General features: G+C 60.1%; 2 protein-coding genes across 2 annotated transcripts in view; both read right to left on the bottom strand.

Annotated features, from left to right (window-relative positions):
- The window catches only part of UBA1 (ubiquitin like modifier activating enzyme 1), a 28,509-nt gene extending 12,768 nt beyond the window's left edge, over nt 1-15,741 (bottom strand). The window contains exons 1-14 of the mRNA XM_066570340.1: nt 15,656-15,741; nt 13,914-14,024; nt 12,608-12,666; nt 10,838-11,006; nt 9,701-9,835; nt 8,585-8,691; nt 7,008-7,098; nt 6,246-6,378; nt 5,490-5,587; nt 4,225-4,371; nt 2,962-3,117; nt 2,201-2,311; nt 1,438-1,518; nt 434-589 (exon numbers count right to left, since the gene is read on the bottom strand). Coding sequence (XP_066426437.1) covers nt 434-589; nt 1,438-1,518; nt 2,201-2,311; nt 2,962-3,117; nt 4,225-4,371; nt 5,490-5,587; nt 6,246-6,378; nt 7,008-7,098; nt 8,585-8,691; nt 9,701-9,835; nt 10,838-11,006; nt 12,608-12,666; nt 13,914-14,024 — 1,554 coding nt within the window. The 5' untranslated portion in view covers nt 15,656-15,741. The remainder of the gene's footprint in view (nt 1-433; nt 590-1,437; nt 1,519-2,200; nt 2,312-2,961; nt 3,118-4,224; nt 4,372-5,489; nt 5,588-6,245; nt 6,379-7,007; nt 7,099-8,584; nt 8,692-9,700; nt 9,836-10,837; nt 11,007-12,607; nt 12,667-13,913; nt 14,025-15,655) is intronic.
- Nucleotides 15,742-16,743: 1,002 nt separating this feature from the next.
- NDUFB11 (NADH:ubiquinone oxidoreductase subunit B11) lies at nt 16,744-18,347 on the bottom strand. Its single transcript, XM_066570558.1, has 3 exons — nt 18,195-18,347; nt 17,498-17,628; nt 16,744-16,949 (listed from the first exon to the last, which is right to left on the bottom strand). The coding sequence occupies exons 1-3, from the start codon at nt 18,345-18,347 to the stop codon at nt 16,826-16,828; spliced, it is 408 nt and encodes a 135-aa protein (XP_066426655.1). The 3' UTR covers nt 16,744-16,825.
- Nucleotides 18,348-18,756: the final 409 nt, after the last annotated feature.

The raw sequence follows: 18,756 nt of genomic DNA, 5'->3' as shown, positions 1-18,756 counted from the left end.
CTCGATCACTGATATTGGCCAAGAAACTAATGAGCACAAAACTCAACTGGTGACATGGGCCAAGAAACTCAACTGTTGATGTTGACCAGGAAACTCTAAAGGTGACATTGGCCAAGAAACTCAACTGTTGATGTTGACCAGGAAACTCAACTGCTGCCATTGGTTGAGAAACTCAAGTGTTGACATTGAGTATGCCACTCAACCGCTGACATTGAGCACGAAACTCAATCCTTGACACCAAGCATGAAACTCAACGTTGACCTTGGCCAACTCAGTGGCACCATCTTAAGGGTGGCCACCCAACCCCCCCCCCCGGCTCTGCCTCTCCAGACGCCCCAAACTCTGCCCCTCATTGTCCCCCCCAACTCCTCCCTCCCCACTTGGCGTAGCCAACTCAACGTTGGCCAACCCTTGGGTGACTCCCAGCCCTCACCGTGACGTCCCACGGCCGGAAGAGGAACTGGCGGTTGAGGTTGGACTTCTCGATGGTGTCCATGTCAGTGACGGTGACGCTGCCCTCGGGGCCGCAGCCCAGGCCCACCATGGCGAAGTTCTTGAGCAGCTCGCAGCCGATGGCCCCCGCCCCCACCTGGCAGGGACACGTGGGGACACGTGGGGACAGAGCCACGAGGTGGCCCACAGTGCTGGGGACATGCGGGGACAAAGCACGAGGTGGCCCAGGGGGTTGGGGACACGTGGGGACGTGTGCGGGAAGAAGCGAAGACGTGGGGACACAGCGGGACATGGCCTGTGGGACTGGGGACATGTGAGGATGTGTGGGGACAGAGCAGGAGGTGGCCCACAGGGCTGGGGACATGTGGGGACACAGCACAAGGTGGTCCATGGGATTGGGGACATGTGGGGATGTGGGGGGACACAGCAGGAGGTGGCCTGTGGGGTTGGGGACATATGGGGACAGAGCACGAGGTGGCCCACAGGGCTGGGGACACGTGGGGACGTGTGTGGGCAGAAGCGAAGACGTGGGGACACAGCAGGACATGGCCTGTGGGGTTGGGGACATGTGGGGACACAGCACAAGGCGGCCCATGGGATTGGGGACATGTGGGGATGTGTGGGGACACAGCAGAAGGTGGCCTGTGGGACTGGGGACATGTGGTGAGAAAGGGATAGGGGTGAGGGGACATTCTGGGGCAATCAGGGCATGGGGACACAAGGGACATTGAGGACATACAGATGACTTGAAGGAACAATCAGGAAACGTGTGAGGACACCAAGGGACACCTAAGGGACGCATGGGGACACTTAGGGTGGCCCAGGAGGGCTGGGGACGTGCGTGTGGGAGAGGCGACGCTTGGTAAATTCACGAAGGGAAATTTGGTGACGTTTGAGGAAGAGGTGACAACACAGGAGACTCGGGGACGATGGAGAACATGGGTGGGGACACTTGAGGACACTGGGGACACTGGGGACACTGACCACAAAGTACTTCTGGGCGCCCAGCTTGGCCTGCAGCTCGGCCCCGAACACGGCGATCTGCCCGTCGTAGCGGCTGTTGCGCTGGGGACGACGCGACACCGGCGTCACCTGGCTGTGTCACCTGCCAGGGGACACCCCCGCGGCTGCAGAGCCACCACGGGGACGCGGGGGTGACAGCAGCCATGGCTGTGTCCTCACGGAATGACCACCCATGGGTGCTGGGTGGCCACCACCTGCTGTCCCCAATGGGGTGACCAATGGGGATCCCCTAAGCAATGTCCCCCCAAAGATGACAGCACCCAGGGGTGACACCCGCAGCCCCCCTGGTGTCCCCCACTGCAGTTCTCCTCATGTGTCCCTTAGCCCTCATGAATGTCCCTCAGGTGTCCCCTCACTGGCTGGCACTGCTCCTCAGGTGTCTCCCAGCCCCTCCAGGTGTCCCCCAGGTGTCCCCAGGTGTCCCCATGTCCCCTCACTGGCCGGCACTGCTCCTCGGTGAGCAGCGTGTCGCGGCTCTCCTCAGGTGTCCCCCAGGTGTCCCCAGTGTCCCCCAGCCCCCACAGGTGTCCCCAAATGTCCCCATGTCCCTTACCAGCTGGTAATGCTCCTCAGGTGTCCCCCAGCCCCCAGGTGTCCCCCAGGTGTGTCCCCTCACCGGCCTGCACTGCTCCTCAGTGAGCAGCATGTCGCGGCTCTCCTCAGCCCCCAGGGGTGTCCCCCAGGTGTCCCCCAGGTGTCCCCAGGTGTCCCCGTGTCCCCTCACCGGCCGGCACTGTTCCTCGGTGAGCAGCGTGTCGCGGTTCTCCTCGGGCAGACACTCGAGCGCGTCGAAGTAAAGCCACTGCGTGATGGGCGTGAACTTCCCTGACACGGCCTGGGGGACAGGGACAGCCCAGGGACACGTCAGGGACAGTCAGGGACAAGGACAACCTGGGGACACATCAGGAACAGGGACAGCTTGGGGACAGTCAGGGACAGGGACAGCCTGGGGACAGTCAGGGACAGGGACAGCCTGGGGACAGGGACAGCCCAGGGACACGTCAGGGACAGTCAGGGACAAGGACAACCTGGGGACACATCAGGAACAGGGACAGCCTGGGGACAGTCAGGGACAGGGACAGCCCGGGGACACGTCAGGGACAGGGACAGCCCGGGGACACGTCAGGGATAGGGACAGCCTGGGGACAGTCAGGGACACATCACAAACAGCCCTGGGATATGTCAGGGACAGGGACAGCCAGGGAAGTATCGGGGACAGGGAAATTCCGGGGAACACACCAGGGACATCTCAAGTGACATGTCAGGGACAGGGCTGGGACCCTGGGAGACGTGTCAGGGACAGGACAAGGACAAGGCAGCGACCTCGGGGGAACCCCAGTGAGCACCTTAGGGACACCACAGTGACCCAGGGGACACCAGGGGACACCAAGTCTGGTACCCCAGGCAGGGCCAGCTGAGCGGCTCCAGCTGCGACACACAGGGACAGCAGCCCCAGGTGGCCTTGGGGACACGGGGACACGGTACCTTCATGACCTCCTGCGCGGCCAGGCCGCCGATGAAGGCGTTGACCGGGGCCAGGTCGCCGGTGGCCTGGAAGGCCAATTCCCGCACAAGCTCCTCGTCCAGCTCGGCCCCCGCCGCCACCTCCTTGGTCAGGGCCACCACCTCGGCTGCGTCACCCTGATGGGGACAAGGACAGGGACGTGGTGCTGGGGACGGCCCACGAGCAGGGCTTGGTGGCCTCCATGGCCTCAGAGTCCCCAAAGGCCACTCCACCATCTGTGGCAGCCCCAAATGAGGTCACCAGTGTCCCCAAGAGATTAGGGGACCATGGTGGGGGTCCCTGTTGGTGCAGGACACGGTGGCTTCATGTCCCCAATGTCCCTCCAAGCCCCAACCACCCCCAAGCCCTCTGATGTCCCCAAATTCTGGTGGGGCCCCGGTGACCTCCAGGTCCCCAACACTCTCAATGTCCCCGATGTCACCAGCTGCAGGTGGCCATGATGGGGCAGGACATGGTGACCTCCAGGTCCCCAACACCCTCAATGTCCCCAGTGTCACCACCTGGAGGTGGCCATGATGGGGCAGGACATGGTGGCCTCCAGGTCCCCAACACCCTCAATGTCCCCGATGTCACCACCTGGGGGTGGTCATGATGGGACAGGTCATGGTGGCCTCCATATCCCCAACACCCTCAATGTCCCCAGTGCCACCAGTTGGTGACAGGGCCCCAGGGACACTGCTGGAGCAGGTCATGGTGGCCTCCATATCCCCAACACCATCAATGTCCCCAGTGTCACCACCTGGAGGTGGCCATGATGGGGCAGGACATGGTGGCCTCCATGTTCCCAACACCCTCAATGTCCCCAGAGTCACCAGCTGGTGACAGGGCCCCAGGGACACTGCTGGGGCAGGTCATGGTGACCTCTTGTCCCCAACACCCTCAATGTCCCCAGCATCACCAGGGCCCCAGGGAGACTGTGCTGGGTCATGGGGACCTCCATGTCCCCAACACTGTGAATGTCCCCAGTGTCACCACCTGGGGGTGGCCATGATGGGGCAGGTCATGGGGACCTCCATGTCCCCCCATGGGGACCCTCAATGTCCCCAGTGCCACCAGTGACAAGGCCCCAGGGACACTGTGCTGGGGCAGGTCATGGTGGCCTCCATGTCCCTCAACATCACCAGTGTCACCAGCTGGTGCCAGGGCCCCAGGAACACCGTGTGTCACGGTGGCCTCCATGTCCCCAACGTCCCCACACCCCGCTGTCCCCCCGGTGTCCCCACCTGGTGGCGGGGCCGCGGGGCGCGGCCGTGCTGCTGCAGGAAGCGGTGCAGGCCCTGCCACGCCCAGTGCAGCATCGAGGGCCTCTCGGCCTTCCCAAAATCCGTCACCATCATCTCGGGCTCGGCCAGCGCGTCCCGCAACCGTTTCTGGGGAAAACACACCAGTGTAAACCGGTATAAACCAGTACAAACCAGTATAAACCAGTATAGCCCAGTATAAGCCCCTATAGCCCAGCATAACCCAATATAAACCAGTATAGTCCAGTATAAACCAGTATAACCCAGTATATCCCAGTATAAACCAGTACACCTCGATACCCTGGCAGCACATCCCGCAACCGTTTCTGGGGGGAACAGCCCAGTGTAAACCAGTATAAACCAGTATAGCTGGGTATAACCCAGTATAGACCAGCGTAGCCCAGTATAAACCAGCATAGCCCAGTATACATCAGTAGAGCCCGGTATAAGCCAGTGCTACCCAGTACAATCCAGTATAACCCAACAGCACCCAGTATAATCCAGTATAACCCAATATATCCCAGTATAAACCCGTACAAGTCAATATAATCCAGTACAACGCAGCATAACCCAATACAGCCCAGTACAACCCAGTATAGCCCAGTATAATCCAGTATAAACCTCTATAGCCCAGTGTAACCCAGTATAAACCCCTATAACCCAGTATAGCCCAGTGTAACCCAGTATAACTTCCTATAACCCAATACAGCCCAGTACAACCCAGTATAGCCCAGTATAACCCAGTATAAACCCCTATAGCCCAGTATAGCCCAGTATAATCCAGTACAACCCAGTATAGCTGAATAGAAACCAGTATAAACCAGCACAGCCCAGTATAAACCCATATAGCCCAGTATAATCCAGTATAAACCCCTATAGCCCAGTATAGCCCAGTGTAACCCAGTATAAACCCCTATAGCCCAGTATAGCCCAGTGTAACCCAGTATAACTTCCTATAACCCTATACAGCCCAGTATAACCCAGTACACACCAGTATAACCCAGTATACACCAGTATAACCCAGTATACACCAGTATAACCCAGTATACACCAGTATAATCCAGTACACACCAGTATAACCCAGTATACACCAGTATGACCCAGCACAGGCCCATACAATCCAGTACAACCCAGTATAGCTCAGTATAACCCAGTAGCCCCCCAGTGCCCTCCCAGTGCCTCCCAGTGCCCCCCAATCCCTCCCAGTGCCCTCCCAGTGCCTCCCAGTCCCTCCCAGTGCCACTCACGAAGTGGATGTGCTTGGGCATCTTGACCTGGGTGACGATGCCACCCCGCACGTAGTCCCCGTAGCCGCTGGTGTCCCCGATGCTGAACGTGTACGGCCCTGGGGACACGGGGGTGTCACTGGGGCACCCCAAAAAAGGGACCCAGGGGTCTGGGGCACCCCAAAAAAGGGACCCAGACACCCCAAGAATGGCCCCAGGTGCCTGAGAGATTCCCTAAGGACAGCCCCAGGTGACTGAGAGACCCCAAAAAGGAACCCCAGGTACCTTAGGCACCCCAAAAAAGGACCCCAATGTACCTCAGAGACTCCCTAAGAACAGTCCCAGGTGCCTCAGAGACCCCCCAGAGAAGCCCCAGGTGCCTCAAAGACCCCAAAAAGGACCCCCAGGTGCCTCAGAAACCCCAAAAAGGACCTCAATGTACCTCAGAGACCCCCTAAGAACAGTCCCAGGTGCTTTAGACACCCCAAAAAGGACCCCCAGGTGCCTCAAAATCCCCAAAAAGGACCCCCAGGTGCCTCAGAGACCCCCTAAGAACAGTCCCAGGTGCCTCAGAGACCCCAAAAAGGACCCCAGGTACCTCAGACACACCCCCAGCACAGCTCCAGGTGCCTCCAAGATCCCAAAAAGGACCCCCAGGTGCCTCAGAGACCCCAAAAAGGACCCCAATGTACCTCAGAGACCCCCTAAGAACAGTCCCAGGTGCCTCAGACACCCCAAAAAGGACCCCCAGGTGAGGCCCCCCCAAGCAGGGCTCACCCAGCACCCGGATCTCCACGGGCCCGCAGCGGTTCAGCTCCTCCATCCCCTCCACCTCCGTGAAGGTGACAAAGTCGCCCGTCTCGAAGCCGTGACGCGCCTCGTCCAGGCAGGTCACCTCCCCAGGACAGCCCTGGGGACACGGGACAGTCAGGGGACATGGGGGGGACACCCAGGGACCTCCCCAGGACAGCCCTGGGGACATGGGGGGGACACCCAGGAACCTCCCCAGGACAACACTGGGGACACGGGACAGTGTGAGGGGACATGGGGGAGACACCAAGGGACCTCCCCAGAACAGCCCTGGGGACACGGGACAGTGTGAGGGGACACAGGGACACCCAGGAACCTCCCCAGGACAACACTGGGGACACAGGGGGGACACCAAGTGACCTCCCCAGGACAGTGCTGGGGACATGGGACAGAGTGAAGGGACACAGGGGGGACACAGGGACACCCAGGAACCCAGAGGGGACCAGGACACCCAGGAACACCCTTGGGGGACATGAGGGGACACAGGGGGACACAAAGGGTGCTGAGGGGACCAGGACACCCTTGAGGGGACACAAGGGGTGCTGAGGGGCACCCAGGAACCCCCTTGGGGACACCCAGAAGGTGCTGAGGAAACCAGAACACCCCGAAAGTCCCCAGACAGGCGTGTGGGGACACCCCGAGCTGTCCCCTCCCTGCACCCCTGGGGACACCCCGAGCTGTCCCCTCCCTGCACCCCTGGGGACACCCCAAGCTGTCCCCTCCCTGTACCTTGGTGACCATGGACACCATGGCACTGAGGGGCTGCTCCCCGTTGGGGTCTGTCACCACCATGTCGTCCCCAAAGTCGCAGAACAGCTGCCTGTGAGGGGGGAAAGGGGTCAGTGCTGAACCCCAAAAGGGATCCAGCCCAAAATCCCCACCCTAAAAGTGCAATCCCAGAAAAGAATCTCCTAAAAATCCTCCCCCCACCCTAAAAGGGATTTGTCCTAAAATGCCCCCCTCAAAAATCCCAACTCGAAATCCCACCCTAAAAAGAAATGTCCTAAAATCCTCCCTCCCAAAAAAGGAACCCCCCCTAAAAATCCTGTCCTAAAGGAATCCAGCCTAAAATCCACATCCCAAACAGGATCCGGCCCAAAATCCCACCCCAAAAATGCCAGACCAGAAAACAATCCCCTAAAAATCCCCCTCAGAAAGAAACTCCCCTAAAAATGCCACCCCAACATGGACACACCTCAAAATTTCCCCCAAAAAGGACCCACCCCAAAAGGACCCACCCCAAAAGAGACCCACCCCAAAAGAAACCCACCCCAAAAGGGACCCACCCCAAAAGGGACGCCCCCAAAAAGGACCCACCCCAAAAGGACCCACCCCAAAAGAGACCCACCCGAAAAGGGACCCACCCCAAGAGGAATCCACCCCAAAAGAGATCCACCCTAAAACGGATGCATCCTAAAAGAACCCACCCCCAAAAGGGACCCACCCCAAAAGGAACCCACCCTAAAAGAGATCCACCCTAAAAGAACCCAGCCCAAAAAGGACCCACCCCAAAAGGGACCCACCCTAAAAGAGATCCACCCCAAAAGAGACCCCAAAAGGACCCACCCCAAAAGGGACCCAGCCCAAAAAGGGATCCACCCTAAAAGGGACCCCAAAAGGAACCCACCCTAAAAGGGATGCACCCTAAAAGAACCCAGCCCAAAAAGGACCCACCCCAAAAGGAACCCACCCCAAAAGGAGCCTACCCCAAAAGAGACCCACCCCAAGAGGAATCCACCCCAAAAGAGACCCACCGTAAAAGAACCTACCCCAAAAAGGGACCCACCCCAAAAGGGACCCACCCTAAAAGAACCCACCCCAAAAGGAACCCACCCCAAGAGGAATCCACCCCAAATGAGACCCACCCTAAAAGAGATCCACCCTAAATGGATGCACCCCAAAAGGGACCCACCCCAAAAGAGATCCACCCCAAAAGGGATGCACCCTAAAAGAACCCACCCCAAAAGGGACCCCAAAAAGACCCACCCTAAAAGAACCCATCCCAAAAGGACCCATCCCAAAAGGACCCACCCCAAAAGGGACCCCCCAGAAAAGACACACCGCAAAAAAGACTCATCCCAAAAGGAACCCATCCCAAAAGGGATGCACCCCAAAAGAGACCCACCCCAAAAGAGATCCACCCCAAAAGAACCCACCCCAGAAGGACCCACCCCAAAAGGGACCCACTCCAAAAGAGATCCACTCCAAGAGGAATCCACCCCAAAAAGGACCCACCCCAAAAGGGACCCAAAAAGGACCCACCCCAAAAGGGACCCCGAACGCCCCCAGGTGGGGGTGCCCCTCACCCGAAGAGCCCGCGCGTGTCGGCCACCACCAGTTTGATGCCGTGGCTGTGGCAGAAATCGCCCACCCAGAGCTGCTCCTCCAGCGGGGAGTTGGTCAGCACCACCACCTGTGGGACAGGGCACCTGGGCACTCAGCTGGGCACACACCTGGGTGCTCACCTGGGCGCTCACCTGGGTATTCACGTGGGCATTTACCTGGGTATTCACCTGGGTGCTCACCTGGGGAATCTGGGCACACACCTGGGCACTCACCTGGGCACACACCAGGGCGCTCACCTGGGCACACACCTGGGTACTCACCTAGGCACACACCTGGGTGTTCACTCACCTGGGTGCTCACCTGGGTATTCACCTGGGCACTCACCTGGGTATTCACCTGGGCACACACCTGGGTGTTCACTCACCTGGGTGTTCACTCACCTGGGCACACACCTGGGTGTTCACTCACCTGGGCACACACCTGGGTATTCACGTGGGCATTTACCTGGGCATTCACCTGGGTGCTCACCTGGGTATTCACGTGGGCACTCACGTGGGCACACACCTGGGCACTCACCTGGGCACCCACCTGGGCACTCACCTGGGTGCTCACCTGGGCACTCACCTGGGCACTCATCTGGGGAATCTGGGCACCCACCTGGGCACTCACCTGAGTGCTCACCTGGGCCACCCACCTGGATTATCTGGGCCACCTGGCACCCAGGTGGGCACACCTGTCTGAGGGGGCTATGCTTGTACCCAGGTGGGCACACCTGAGTGTTACCCCTGTGCCCAGGTGGGCACACCTGTCTGAGGGGGTTAAACCTGTGCCCAGGTGGGCATATCTGAGAGGACACACCTGTACCCAGGTGGGCACACCTGTCTGAGGGGGTTACACCTGTACCCAGGTGGGCACACCTGTCTAAAGCTAACACCTGTGCCCAGGTGGGCACACCTGAGAGTTACACCTGTGCCCAGGTGGGCACACCTGTCTGAGGGTTACACCTGGGGGTTACCCCTGTGCCCAGGTGGGTATATCTGAGAGGACACCCCTGTGCCCAGGTGGGCACACCTGTCTGAGGGGGCACACCTGGGGGTTACCCCTGTGCCCAGGTGGGCACACCTGCGCCAGGTTACCTGGAATGTGCCCAGCAGCTCCTTGGACAGCGGCTCCCGGGTGCTGCTCACGGCCACGTAGGAGTTGAGCTCGGCCAAGCGCGGCAGCGTCGCCTCGGCCCGGCTGCGCCCCACGTCCTCCTCCCGCAGGTAGAACTGGGGGGAAGGAGGGGTCAGGAACCCCAAAAACATCCCCAAAACAATCCCAAAAAATCCCCAAAACAATCCCAAAAACGTCCCCAACAACATCCCCAAAACAACCCCAAAACATCCTCAAAAAAAAACCCCAAAAACATCCCCAAAACAACCCCAAAACATCCACAAAACAACCCCAAAAAATCCCCAAAGCAACCCCAAAACCACCCCCAAAACCATCCCCCAAAACACCCTATGTCCTCCTCCCGCAGGTAGAACTGGGGGGAATGGGGGTCAGAAACCCCTAAACAGCCCCAAAAGGACCCCAAAAAGACCTCAAAACCATCCCCAAAACAATCCCAAAAACATCCCTAAAACATCCTCAAAACAATCCCCAAACAGCCCCAAAAACAACCCCAAAACAGCCCCAAAACATCCCCAAAACAATCCCAAAAAGTCCTCAAAACAATCCCAAAAACGTCCCTACAACATCCCCAAAACCAACCCCAAAACAGCCCCAAAACCAACCCCAAAACCATCCCCCAAACACCCCACGTTCTCCTCTCACAGGTAGAACTGGGGGGCATGAGGATCAGAAACCCCAAAACGTCCCCAAAACAACCCCAAAAACATCCCCAAAACAGCCCCAAAAACATCCCCAAAACAGCCCCAAAAAAACCCCAAAACATCCCCAAAACAGTCCCAAAACCAACCCCAAAACAACCCCAAAACCATCCCCAAACACCTCCAAAACCCTTCCAAACCTCCTTAAAAACACCCCAAACCACCCCCAAAACCTCTCCAAACACCCCCAAAACCCCCCCAACCACCCCAAAACCCCAACAAACACCCCAAAATCCCCCCCAAACCACCCCAAATCCCTCCCTCCAAAATCCCCTCACGCCCACAAGAAACTCCGCCACCCAAACGCGGCAAATTAACGACAATTCAGGATAAAAAAAACCCAAAAAACAAGAAAAAAACCCCAAAAAAAGCCCAGGAAAAGCCCAAGCAGGGACCCACCTGGGAGGCCAGGTCGGCCCAGGCTGCGGGGTGGGGGTCGTGCAGGGTGACAGATTTGACCCCCCCCAGCACCAGGTTCTTGGCCACCTCCACACCCAGGCCCCGCAGCCCCGACACCAGAACGTTGGAGGTCTGCATGCGCTTCATGGCCTCGTGGCCCAGCACGTACCTGGGGGGGAAAAAACCCCGAAAATATCAATGGGAACCCAAAAAAACATGAAATGGGAACTCAGAAGTCACGGGGAATTCGGTAAGGTCGGAGGAAGTCTCCTCAGTTCAAGTCGAAAGAAAAAAACCCCAAAACCTCATTGGGACAGCAAAAATCTCAGTGGGGTCTTAAGGAACTCAATAGGAACCCAAAAATCTCAATGGGATCCCAAAGAACTCAACAGGAACCCAAAAATCTCCATGGGATCCCAAAAATCTCAATGAGATCCCAAAAAACCCAACGGGAACCCAAAAATCTCCATGGGATCCCGAAGAACTCAACGGGAACCCAAAGATCTCAATGAGATCCCAAAGAACTCAATGGGAACCCAAAAATCTCCATGGGATCCCAAAGAACCCAACGGGAACCCAAAAATCTCAATGGGATCCCAAAGAACCCAACGGGAACCCAAAAATCTCCATGGGATCCCAAAGAACTCAACAGGAACCCAAAAATCTCCATGGGATCCTGAAGAACGCAACGGGATCCCAAAGAACTCAATGGGATCCCAAAGAACTCAATGGGAACCCAAAAATCTGAATGAGATCCCAAAGAACCCAACGGGAACCCAAAAATCTCCATGGGAACCCAAAGAACTCAATGGGAAACCCAAAAATCTCAATGGGATCCCAAAAACCTCAACAGGAACCCAAAAATCTCCATGGGATCCTGAAGAACGCAACGGGATCCCAAAGAACTCAATGGGAACCCAAAGAACTCAACGGGAAACCCAAAGAACTCAATGAAATCCCAAAGAACTCAATGGAAAACCCAAAAATCTCCATGGGATCCCAAAGAACTCAACGGGAACCCAAAAGTCCCAAGGAAACCCCTCAAGGCTGCAAGACCCCAATTCAGGCAGATCCCATTTCATGCCTTAAATTTATAAAAATTCCCAAATTCACAAGAAAATTCCTATTTATGGGATGTCCCCAAATCCATGGGGACCCCACAACCCATAGAGCAAACCCCAAACTATGGGGAAACTCCAAATCCACGGGGAACCCCAAATCCATGGGGACCCCAGAACCCATAGAGCAAACCCCAAACTATGGGGGAAACTCCAAATTCCAGGAGGAAACCCCAAATCCATGGGGAAACCCCAAACTGTGGGGAAACCCCAAATCCATGGGAAACCCCAAACCCATGGGGAAACGTAAATCCATGGGGAAACCCCAAACCCATGAGGAACCTCAAACTGTGGAGAAGCCCCAAATCCATGGGGAAACCCCAAATCCATGGGAAACCCCAAATCCATGGGGAAACCCCAAATCCATAGGGAAACCTCAAACCCATGGGGAAACCCCAAATCCATGGGGTAACCTCAAACTATGGGGAAACCCCAAATCCATGGAGAAATCCCAAATCCATGGAGAAATCCCAAATCCATGGGGAAACCCCAAATCCACGGGAAACCCCAAATCCATGGGGAAACCCCAAACTACCAGGACTTGCCCACTCCACAGGGAGCCCCCCGAGTCTGTGGAGATCCCAAATCCCTTGGGGACCCCAAAACCCCCCTGGAGACCCCAAAATGTCCCTCCCATGTCCCCCTCACTCACAGCTGGCGGGAGTAGAGCCCCTCATCGATCTCGGCCTCGGCCCCGTTCTTCGCCATTCCCTGGGGACACAGGGGACAGCGGTGTCACCACGGGGACACTGAGGGGCCAGCGGTGCCACCAGGGGACACAGGGGACAGTGGTGTCACCACGGGGACACTGAGGGTGCCAACGGGTGCTGTGACACCCTGGGACAGGGAGCAGGACCCCCAAGGGGTGGCAGGGGGTGACAGCAGGGATGGCAGGGTGGCATTGTTGAGGGGACATTGTTGAGGGGACATTGGGGACCTGGGGGACAAATGTCACCCTCAGGACAAAGAGAGGGACAGCAAAGGACAATAATTGTCACCAAAGCATTGTGTATAAAGTGACCCTGAATGGACTGAGGGGACATTAAGGGACATGTGCCACCACCAAGACCCACAGGTGACACCTTGTGGGTGACACCGCCCATTTGGGGACAAATGTCACCCCCAAGACAAAGAGGAACAGGAAATGACCCTGAGCAGAGTAAGGGAACATCGAGGGACAGCCCCAAGACCCACAGGTGACACCAGGTGACACCACGCCCCCAGCAGCAGCTCTGAGGTGACAATGACACCAGACAATGCCCAGAGAGTGACAAAGCCCCTGTGGGTGGTCCAGGGTCCCCGAGGGGTTGGTGGCACTCAGGAGGGGTCGGTGGCACTCAGGATGGGTTGGTGGCACTCAGGGAGCATTGGTGGCACTCAGGGGGCATTGGTGGCACTCAGGAGGGGTCGGTGGCACTCGGGGGGGTTGGTGGCACTCAGGAGGAGTTGGTGGCACTCAGGGGGCATTGGTGGCACTCAGGATGGGTCGGTGGCACTCAGGATGGGTTGGTGGCACTCAGGGGGGGATGGTGGCACTCGGGGGGGGTTGGTGGCACTCAGGATGGGTCGGTGGCACTCGGGGGGGTCGGTGGCACTCAGGAGGAGTTGGTGGCACTCAGGGGGCATTGGTAGCACTCAGGATGAGGCGGTGGCACTCAGGATGGGTCGGTGGCACTCGGGGGGCGTTGGTGGCACTCAGGAGGAGTTGGTGGCACTCAGGGTGAGTTGGTGGCATTCAAGATGGGACAGTGGCACTCAGGATGGGTCGGTGGCACTCGGGGGGCGTTGGTGGCACTCAGGAGGAGTTGGTGGCACTCAGGGGGCATTGGTAGCACTCAGGATGAGGCGGTGGCACTCAGGATGGGTTGGTGGCACTCAGGAGGAGTTGGTGGCACTCAGGGGGCATTGGTGGCACTCAGGATGGGTCGGTGGCACTCGGGGGGGTTGGTGGCACTCACGTTGGCGGGGGTGACGCTCGGGGACACGGCGGGGGCAGGGGCACGGCTGGAGCCCGTCGGTGGCTCTGACCCAGAGACGCGGCGCTTCTTCGACAGCGGGGAGCTGGACATCTGGGGACAGGGACAGGGACATCAGGGACAGCTGGGGACAGTCAGGGACAGCTGGGGACAGTCAGGGACATCAGGGACAGCTGGGGACAGTCAGGGACAGCTGGGGACAGGGACATCAGGGACAGCTGGGGACAGTTGGGGACAGGGACAGGGACATCAGGGACATCTGGGGACAGGGACATCAGGGACATCTGGGGACAGTCAGGGACATCAGGGACAGCTGGGGACAGGGACATCAGGGACATCTGGGGACAGTCCGGGACATCAGGGACAGCTGGGGACAGCTGGGGACAGTCAGGGACAGCTGGGGACAGGGACATCAGGGACAGCTGGGGACAGGGACAGGCAGGGAACAACTGGGGACAGAAACAGAGGCACAGTTGGGGACATCTGGGGACAGTTAGGGACAGTCAGGGGACACCTGGGGACAAGGACAGTTGGGAGACAGGTCAGGGGATATCTGGGGACAGGTCAGGGGACAGCTGGGGACAGAGACAGTCAGGGGACACATGGGGATAAGGACACATCAAGGGACAGCTGGGGACACCTGGAGACAAGGACAGGTCAGGGGACACACAGGGACAAAGAGGGGGTCGGGACATCCATGGGCAGAGGGGAGCTGGACATCTGGGGACAAGGATGGGGTCAGGGCACATCTGGGGACATCCAGGGACAGCAGCGAACTGGACATCTGAGGACAGGGACAGAAGCCAGGCAGGGTCACATGGGGACAGTGCTGGGGACAGCAGGGACACTGGGAGAGACACAGGGTGAGGCTGGGGGCAAGAGGTGACATTTGTGGTGCCCTGAGGTCACCAAGAGCAGGGGGTGACACACAGGGGTGGCACTGAACAGGACGCAGCGACACATAAAGTGACGAGAGGTGACACCAGGGACAGGGGATGATGCTGGAGGTGACACCAGGTGACACCGGAGGTGGCAATGAGAGACAGGAGGGATGGAGAGGGTGATGCAGGGTGACACCAGGTGACAGCGGGGACAGGGAGGGTGACAACAGGTGACACAGACGGTGACACCGGCTGAATGGGGTCACGGGCGGGGCCACCAGGTGCGACAGCCCCCGCGCTGTCCCATTGGTTGTCACCGCCCCAGTGACACCGGGGACGGACAGGGCGACACGCAGGGATGGAGGGACACACAGAAGGGTGGGGAGGGACACTTGGGGACAGCGAGGTGGCACTGAGGGACATCAGACCACACCAGCACCCCAGACCCAGACACGGCACCGCCCCCCGCCCCTGAGAGCGCTCCCAGCACCGGGGGGTCCCGGGGGTCCCATCCCGGGGCGATCCCGCCCCCGGGGCCTCCCTTGCGGGGCTTCCCCATTAACCGAGGCGGGTTCCCCATCCCCGGGGGTCCCACCCAGGGGGGTCCCCATCCCCGGGGGTCCCAGAGCGGGGGTCGCGGTTCCACCCGCGCTCCCCATCCTGAGGGTCCCGGTGTGAGGGGGGGGGGGCGGTTCCCCCTCACGGCTTCCCCCCGGCCCCTTCAGGCCCGGCGCCGGCTCCCGCAAGGCGGGGCCGCACTGGCCGGCCCCAGAGCCGCCTCCCCGCGCCCCTGCAGCCCAGGGCAGCCCCCAAAGAGCCCCGGGCTCGCCGCCGGCCCCGCACCAATGTCGCTGTCCAGGCCCCGCCGCCGGGTCCCGCCCGCTCCGCTCGGCTCCTCCGCGACAAGATGGCGGCCGCGGCCGCTGCCACCCGCCGCCCCCTCCCTGCGCGCGATAGGCCCCGCCTCCCGCGCTCTCCCATTGGTCAGCCGCGCCCGGCACCGCGTTCTCATTGGTTGTCTCCTCCCGCCACCGCCCGCCCCCCTTCCTGCCCGCCTCACCCGACGCGAGGATTGGGCGGGCGCGCCCCGGCTGGCCACGCCTCTTTTCCTGCCGCAGAGCCCCGGATGAGGAAGGCCACGCCCCTTGCGCGGCCTCGTGATACGGCACGGCGCGCGCCGCCCAGACGGCGGCCGAGAGGGGACACGGGGCTGGAAAGGGCGGAGTGGGGGGGGCTATGGATGTGTACGGGGGGGTCTGGGAGCTTTAGAGGCCCTTGGGGAGCTATAGGGACCCAAGTGGGGTTTTTTGGGGGGTTATAGGGGCCGATCAGAGCCTCGTAGAAGCGCTTAAAGAACCCACAGGAAACGGCGGAAGACTTTACGTAGTGTCATCCTGAATTGCACAACTTTGTAGATCTGTATAGAAAAACTTAAATAAAGGCCTCCGAAGTAACGAAGGACCTATAGAAGCCTAAGGGGGTTCCCCAGAGCCACAAGGGGCTTCACGCAGGGGCGTGGGGAGAACCTGAGGGGGCTATAGGGGACCGAGGGGGGTATGCGGCAGCCCAGGAGGAGCGTGGGGAGCCTCGGGGGTCTCCAGAGCCCTAGACGGGCTAACTCGTAGGCTATGTGGGGCTTGAGTGGCTGTAGGCGGCCATGGGGGGCCCCATAGGGGCTGTGGGGAGCTATAGGGGAACATGGGAGGGGCCGTGGGGACCAGGGCGCCATTTCCGCATGGTGTCGCTGTCTGGTGACGTCACAGAGCCGCAAGGTGCGCTGGGAGATGCAGTCTCTTGAGCACACAGGAGAGGCCGCGGGGGGCCAGAGCGGCATTTCCGCATGGTGTCGCTGTCTTGTGACGTCATGGACCCGCAGGGGTCGCTGGGAGATGTAGTTTCTGGTTCCTCCCCCAAAATAAAAGGCACAGGAGTCGGGGGGGGACCCAGAACTTTATTCACAAACCAACACCGGGGTCCGGGGTCACTCCGGGGTAGCGGCTGAGGGTCCGAGGGTCACTCCGGGGGGGGCAGGGGGAGGCGCTTGGGGTCGTAGTAGTTGGAGGTGAGCAGGGGCTCCCCACAGCGCTCCCGCTCCCGCACCAGGATCTCGGCCTCGCGCCGCGCCCACTGCTGCAGCCTGCGGGGGGAGGGGATGGACAGGTGAGCGCCACACCTCGGGGATCCATGGGGACATCCCAAACCCCCGGCCAGGTGTCCAAATTCCTCCCTCCTCAAAGGACCAGGTGTCCCTATAGGTCCCCATACACCCCCCAGATTTTGAATTCCAGGATTTAGGAGTCCACCCTAACCACCCCCCCAGCTTCCTATAGGCCCCCACAGGGCTCTGTAGTCCCCTAAATCTTCTCCTGGATCCCCCATGGGCTCCTATAGACACCCCCAGAGCTGCCAAGGGTCGTATAGACCCCGAAACCCCCCAGAGAATTATTAGAAATCCCTGTCGGCTGTACAAGGGGTCTTGTTGGCCCCAAAATTCCCTTGGAAGCTCCTGTAGAACTCTCAGGAGACCCTACAACACTCACAGACTCCCCAAAAAAAACCTAAAACCCCCAAAAATGTAGGGAAGCTATGGAGCAACTCTCAAGTACAAGCTCCCCTTGGGGCTCTCCCCCTCCCCCCTTCACTGTGGGAAGTTTCCCAGGTGAGACCCCCCCCCCAATCACGGACCCGTAGTCGGGCAGGTAATGGACGAAGACGGAGCCCAGGACGATGGCGATGGAGATGCCGGCCAGGAAGGCGGCGCGCATGTTCAGCACGTCAGCCTCGGGGTCGGCCGAGAAGCCGTGATAGTCGGGGTTCTGTGTGGGGAGGGTCATGTGAATCCCCTGCCCCTGCCCAGGTACCCCCAGGTGTATCCCGGCCTCTCCTCCAAGACCCCCAGGTGTGCCCCAGCTCCTCCTCAGGAGCACTGAGCCAAAGGAGCCACCTGAGCCCCAACCCCAGGTGTGTCCCCGTCCTCAATCCCAGCATTGGCCATGCCCTTTCCTGGCCACGCCCTTCCCTGAACCACACCCGCGGTCCCCAGGTGTGTCCCCAGTCCTATTTCAGCCCAGGTCACGCCCCCTCCAGGCCACGCCCCTTTACAGGCACACAATCACCTGAGCCGGGTGAAGCCCCGCCCACATTAGGCCCCGCCCATAAAGAACGCCCCTTTCCAGAGGCCATCAAAGCTCCCCAAGTCCCGCCCACAACCCTTACACAACGCCCATTCCACCTAAGCCACGCCCCTTTCCAGGCATGTAGATTAAACCCCACCCAAGAGTGGCCCCGCCCACGAAGCCGCGCCCCCTCATCAGGCCACGCCCACCCACAATCCCCACACAAACCCCGCCCCGCCCCTCCCGCTTTGCCCTTGGCCGCTCACCTTCCTCTGCGCCACCAACATCGGCTCCTCCTCGTGCGCGTCGGCCCCGAGCGGCCGGGGCAGCGCCATGGCCCCGGGCGACCCCGCCGAGCGGCCCCGAGCCCCGGCGGGCAGCGCCCGCAGCGCCCGCAGCGCCCGCCACAGCGCCGCCATCTTGCCCCGCCGCTTCGCCTCGCCTCTTCCGCTCAACTCGGCCAATGGCAACCTCGCATTGCCGTTTCGTCCCGCCCTCGCGCCGGACAGCCAATCACAGCGCTGCGCTTACGTTGTCCCGCCCCATTCACTCAGTATGACCCCGCCCACTTTTGCGCTGCAGCCAATCATAGCCAGCCGTAAGGCTGCACCGCCCACTCTACAGCAAGAACCAATAAGAACGCGGTGTTTTTTGACTGGCGGGATCATCGACCAATGGAACCGCGGCGAGGGCGGGCGCGCGGGACGGGCCCGGCGGAGCGGGAGCGGCGCCGCCATTTTGGTGCCGGGGAGCGGCGGCGGCGGCGGCGCCGGGGAAGGTCGGGACGGCCGTGAGGGGCGGGACGGGCCCGGCCGGGATGGGGAGGGG

Source organism: Molothrus aeneus, unplaced genomic scaffold (assembly GCF_037042795.1).
Source record: "Molothrus aeneus isolate 106 unplaced genomic scaffold, BPBGC_Maene_1.0 scaffold_30, whole genome shotgun sequence".
Classification (NCBI taxonomy): Eukaryota; Metazoa; Chordata; class Aves; order Passeriformes; family Icteridae; genus Molothrus; species Molothrus aeneus.
Note: the sequence above shows the minus strand (reverse complement) of the source record. Positions and strands in the feature narration are given on the sequence as shown.

Excerpts from the sequence above, each read along its gene's own strand:
- NDUFB11 (XM_066570558.1), bottom strand. The coding sequence starts at position 18,347 with ATGGCGGCGCTGTGGCGGGCGCTGCGGGCGCTGCGGGCGCTGCCCGCC. Across the intron at positions 17,629-18,194 it reads TGTTGGTGGCGCAGAGGAAG|AACCCCGACTATCACGGCTT; the intron begins GTGAGCGGCCAA and ends CTCCCCACACAG. Across the intron at positions 16,950-17,497 it reads CATTACCTGCCCGACTACGG|GCTGCAGCAGTGGGCGCGGC; the intron begins GTCCGTGATTGG and ends CTCCCCCCGCAG.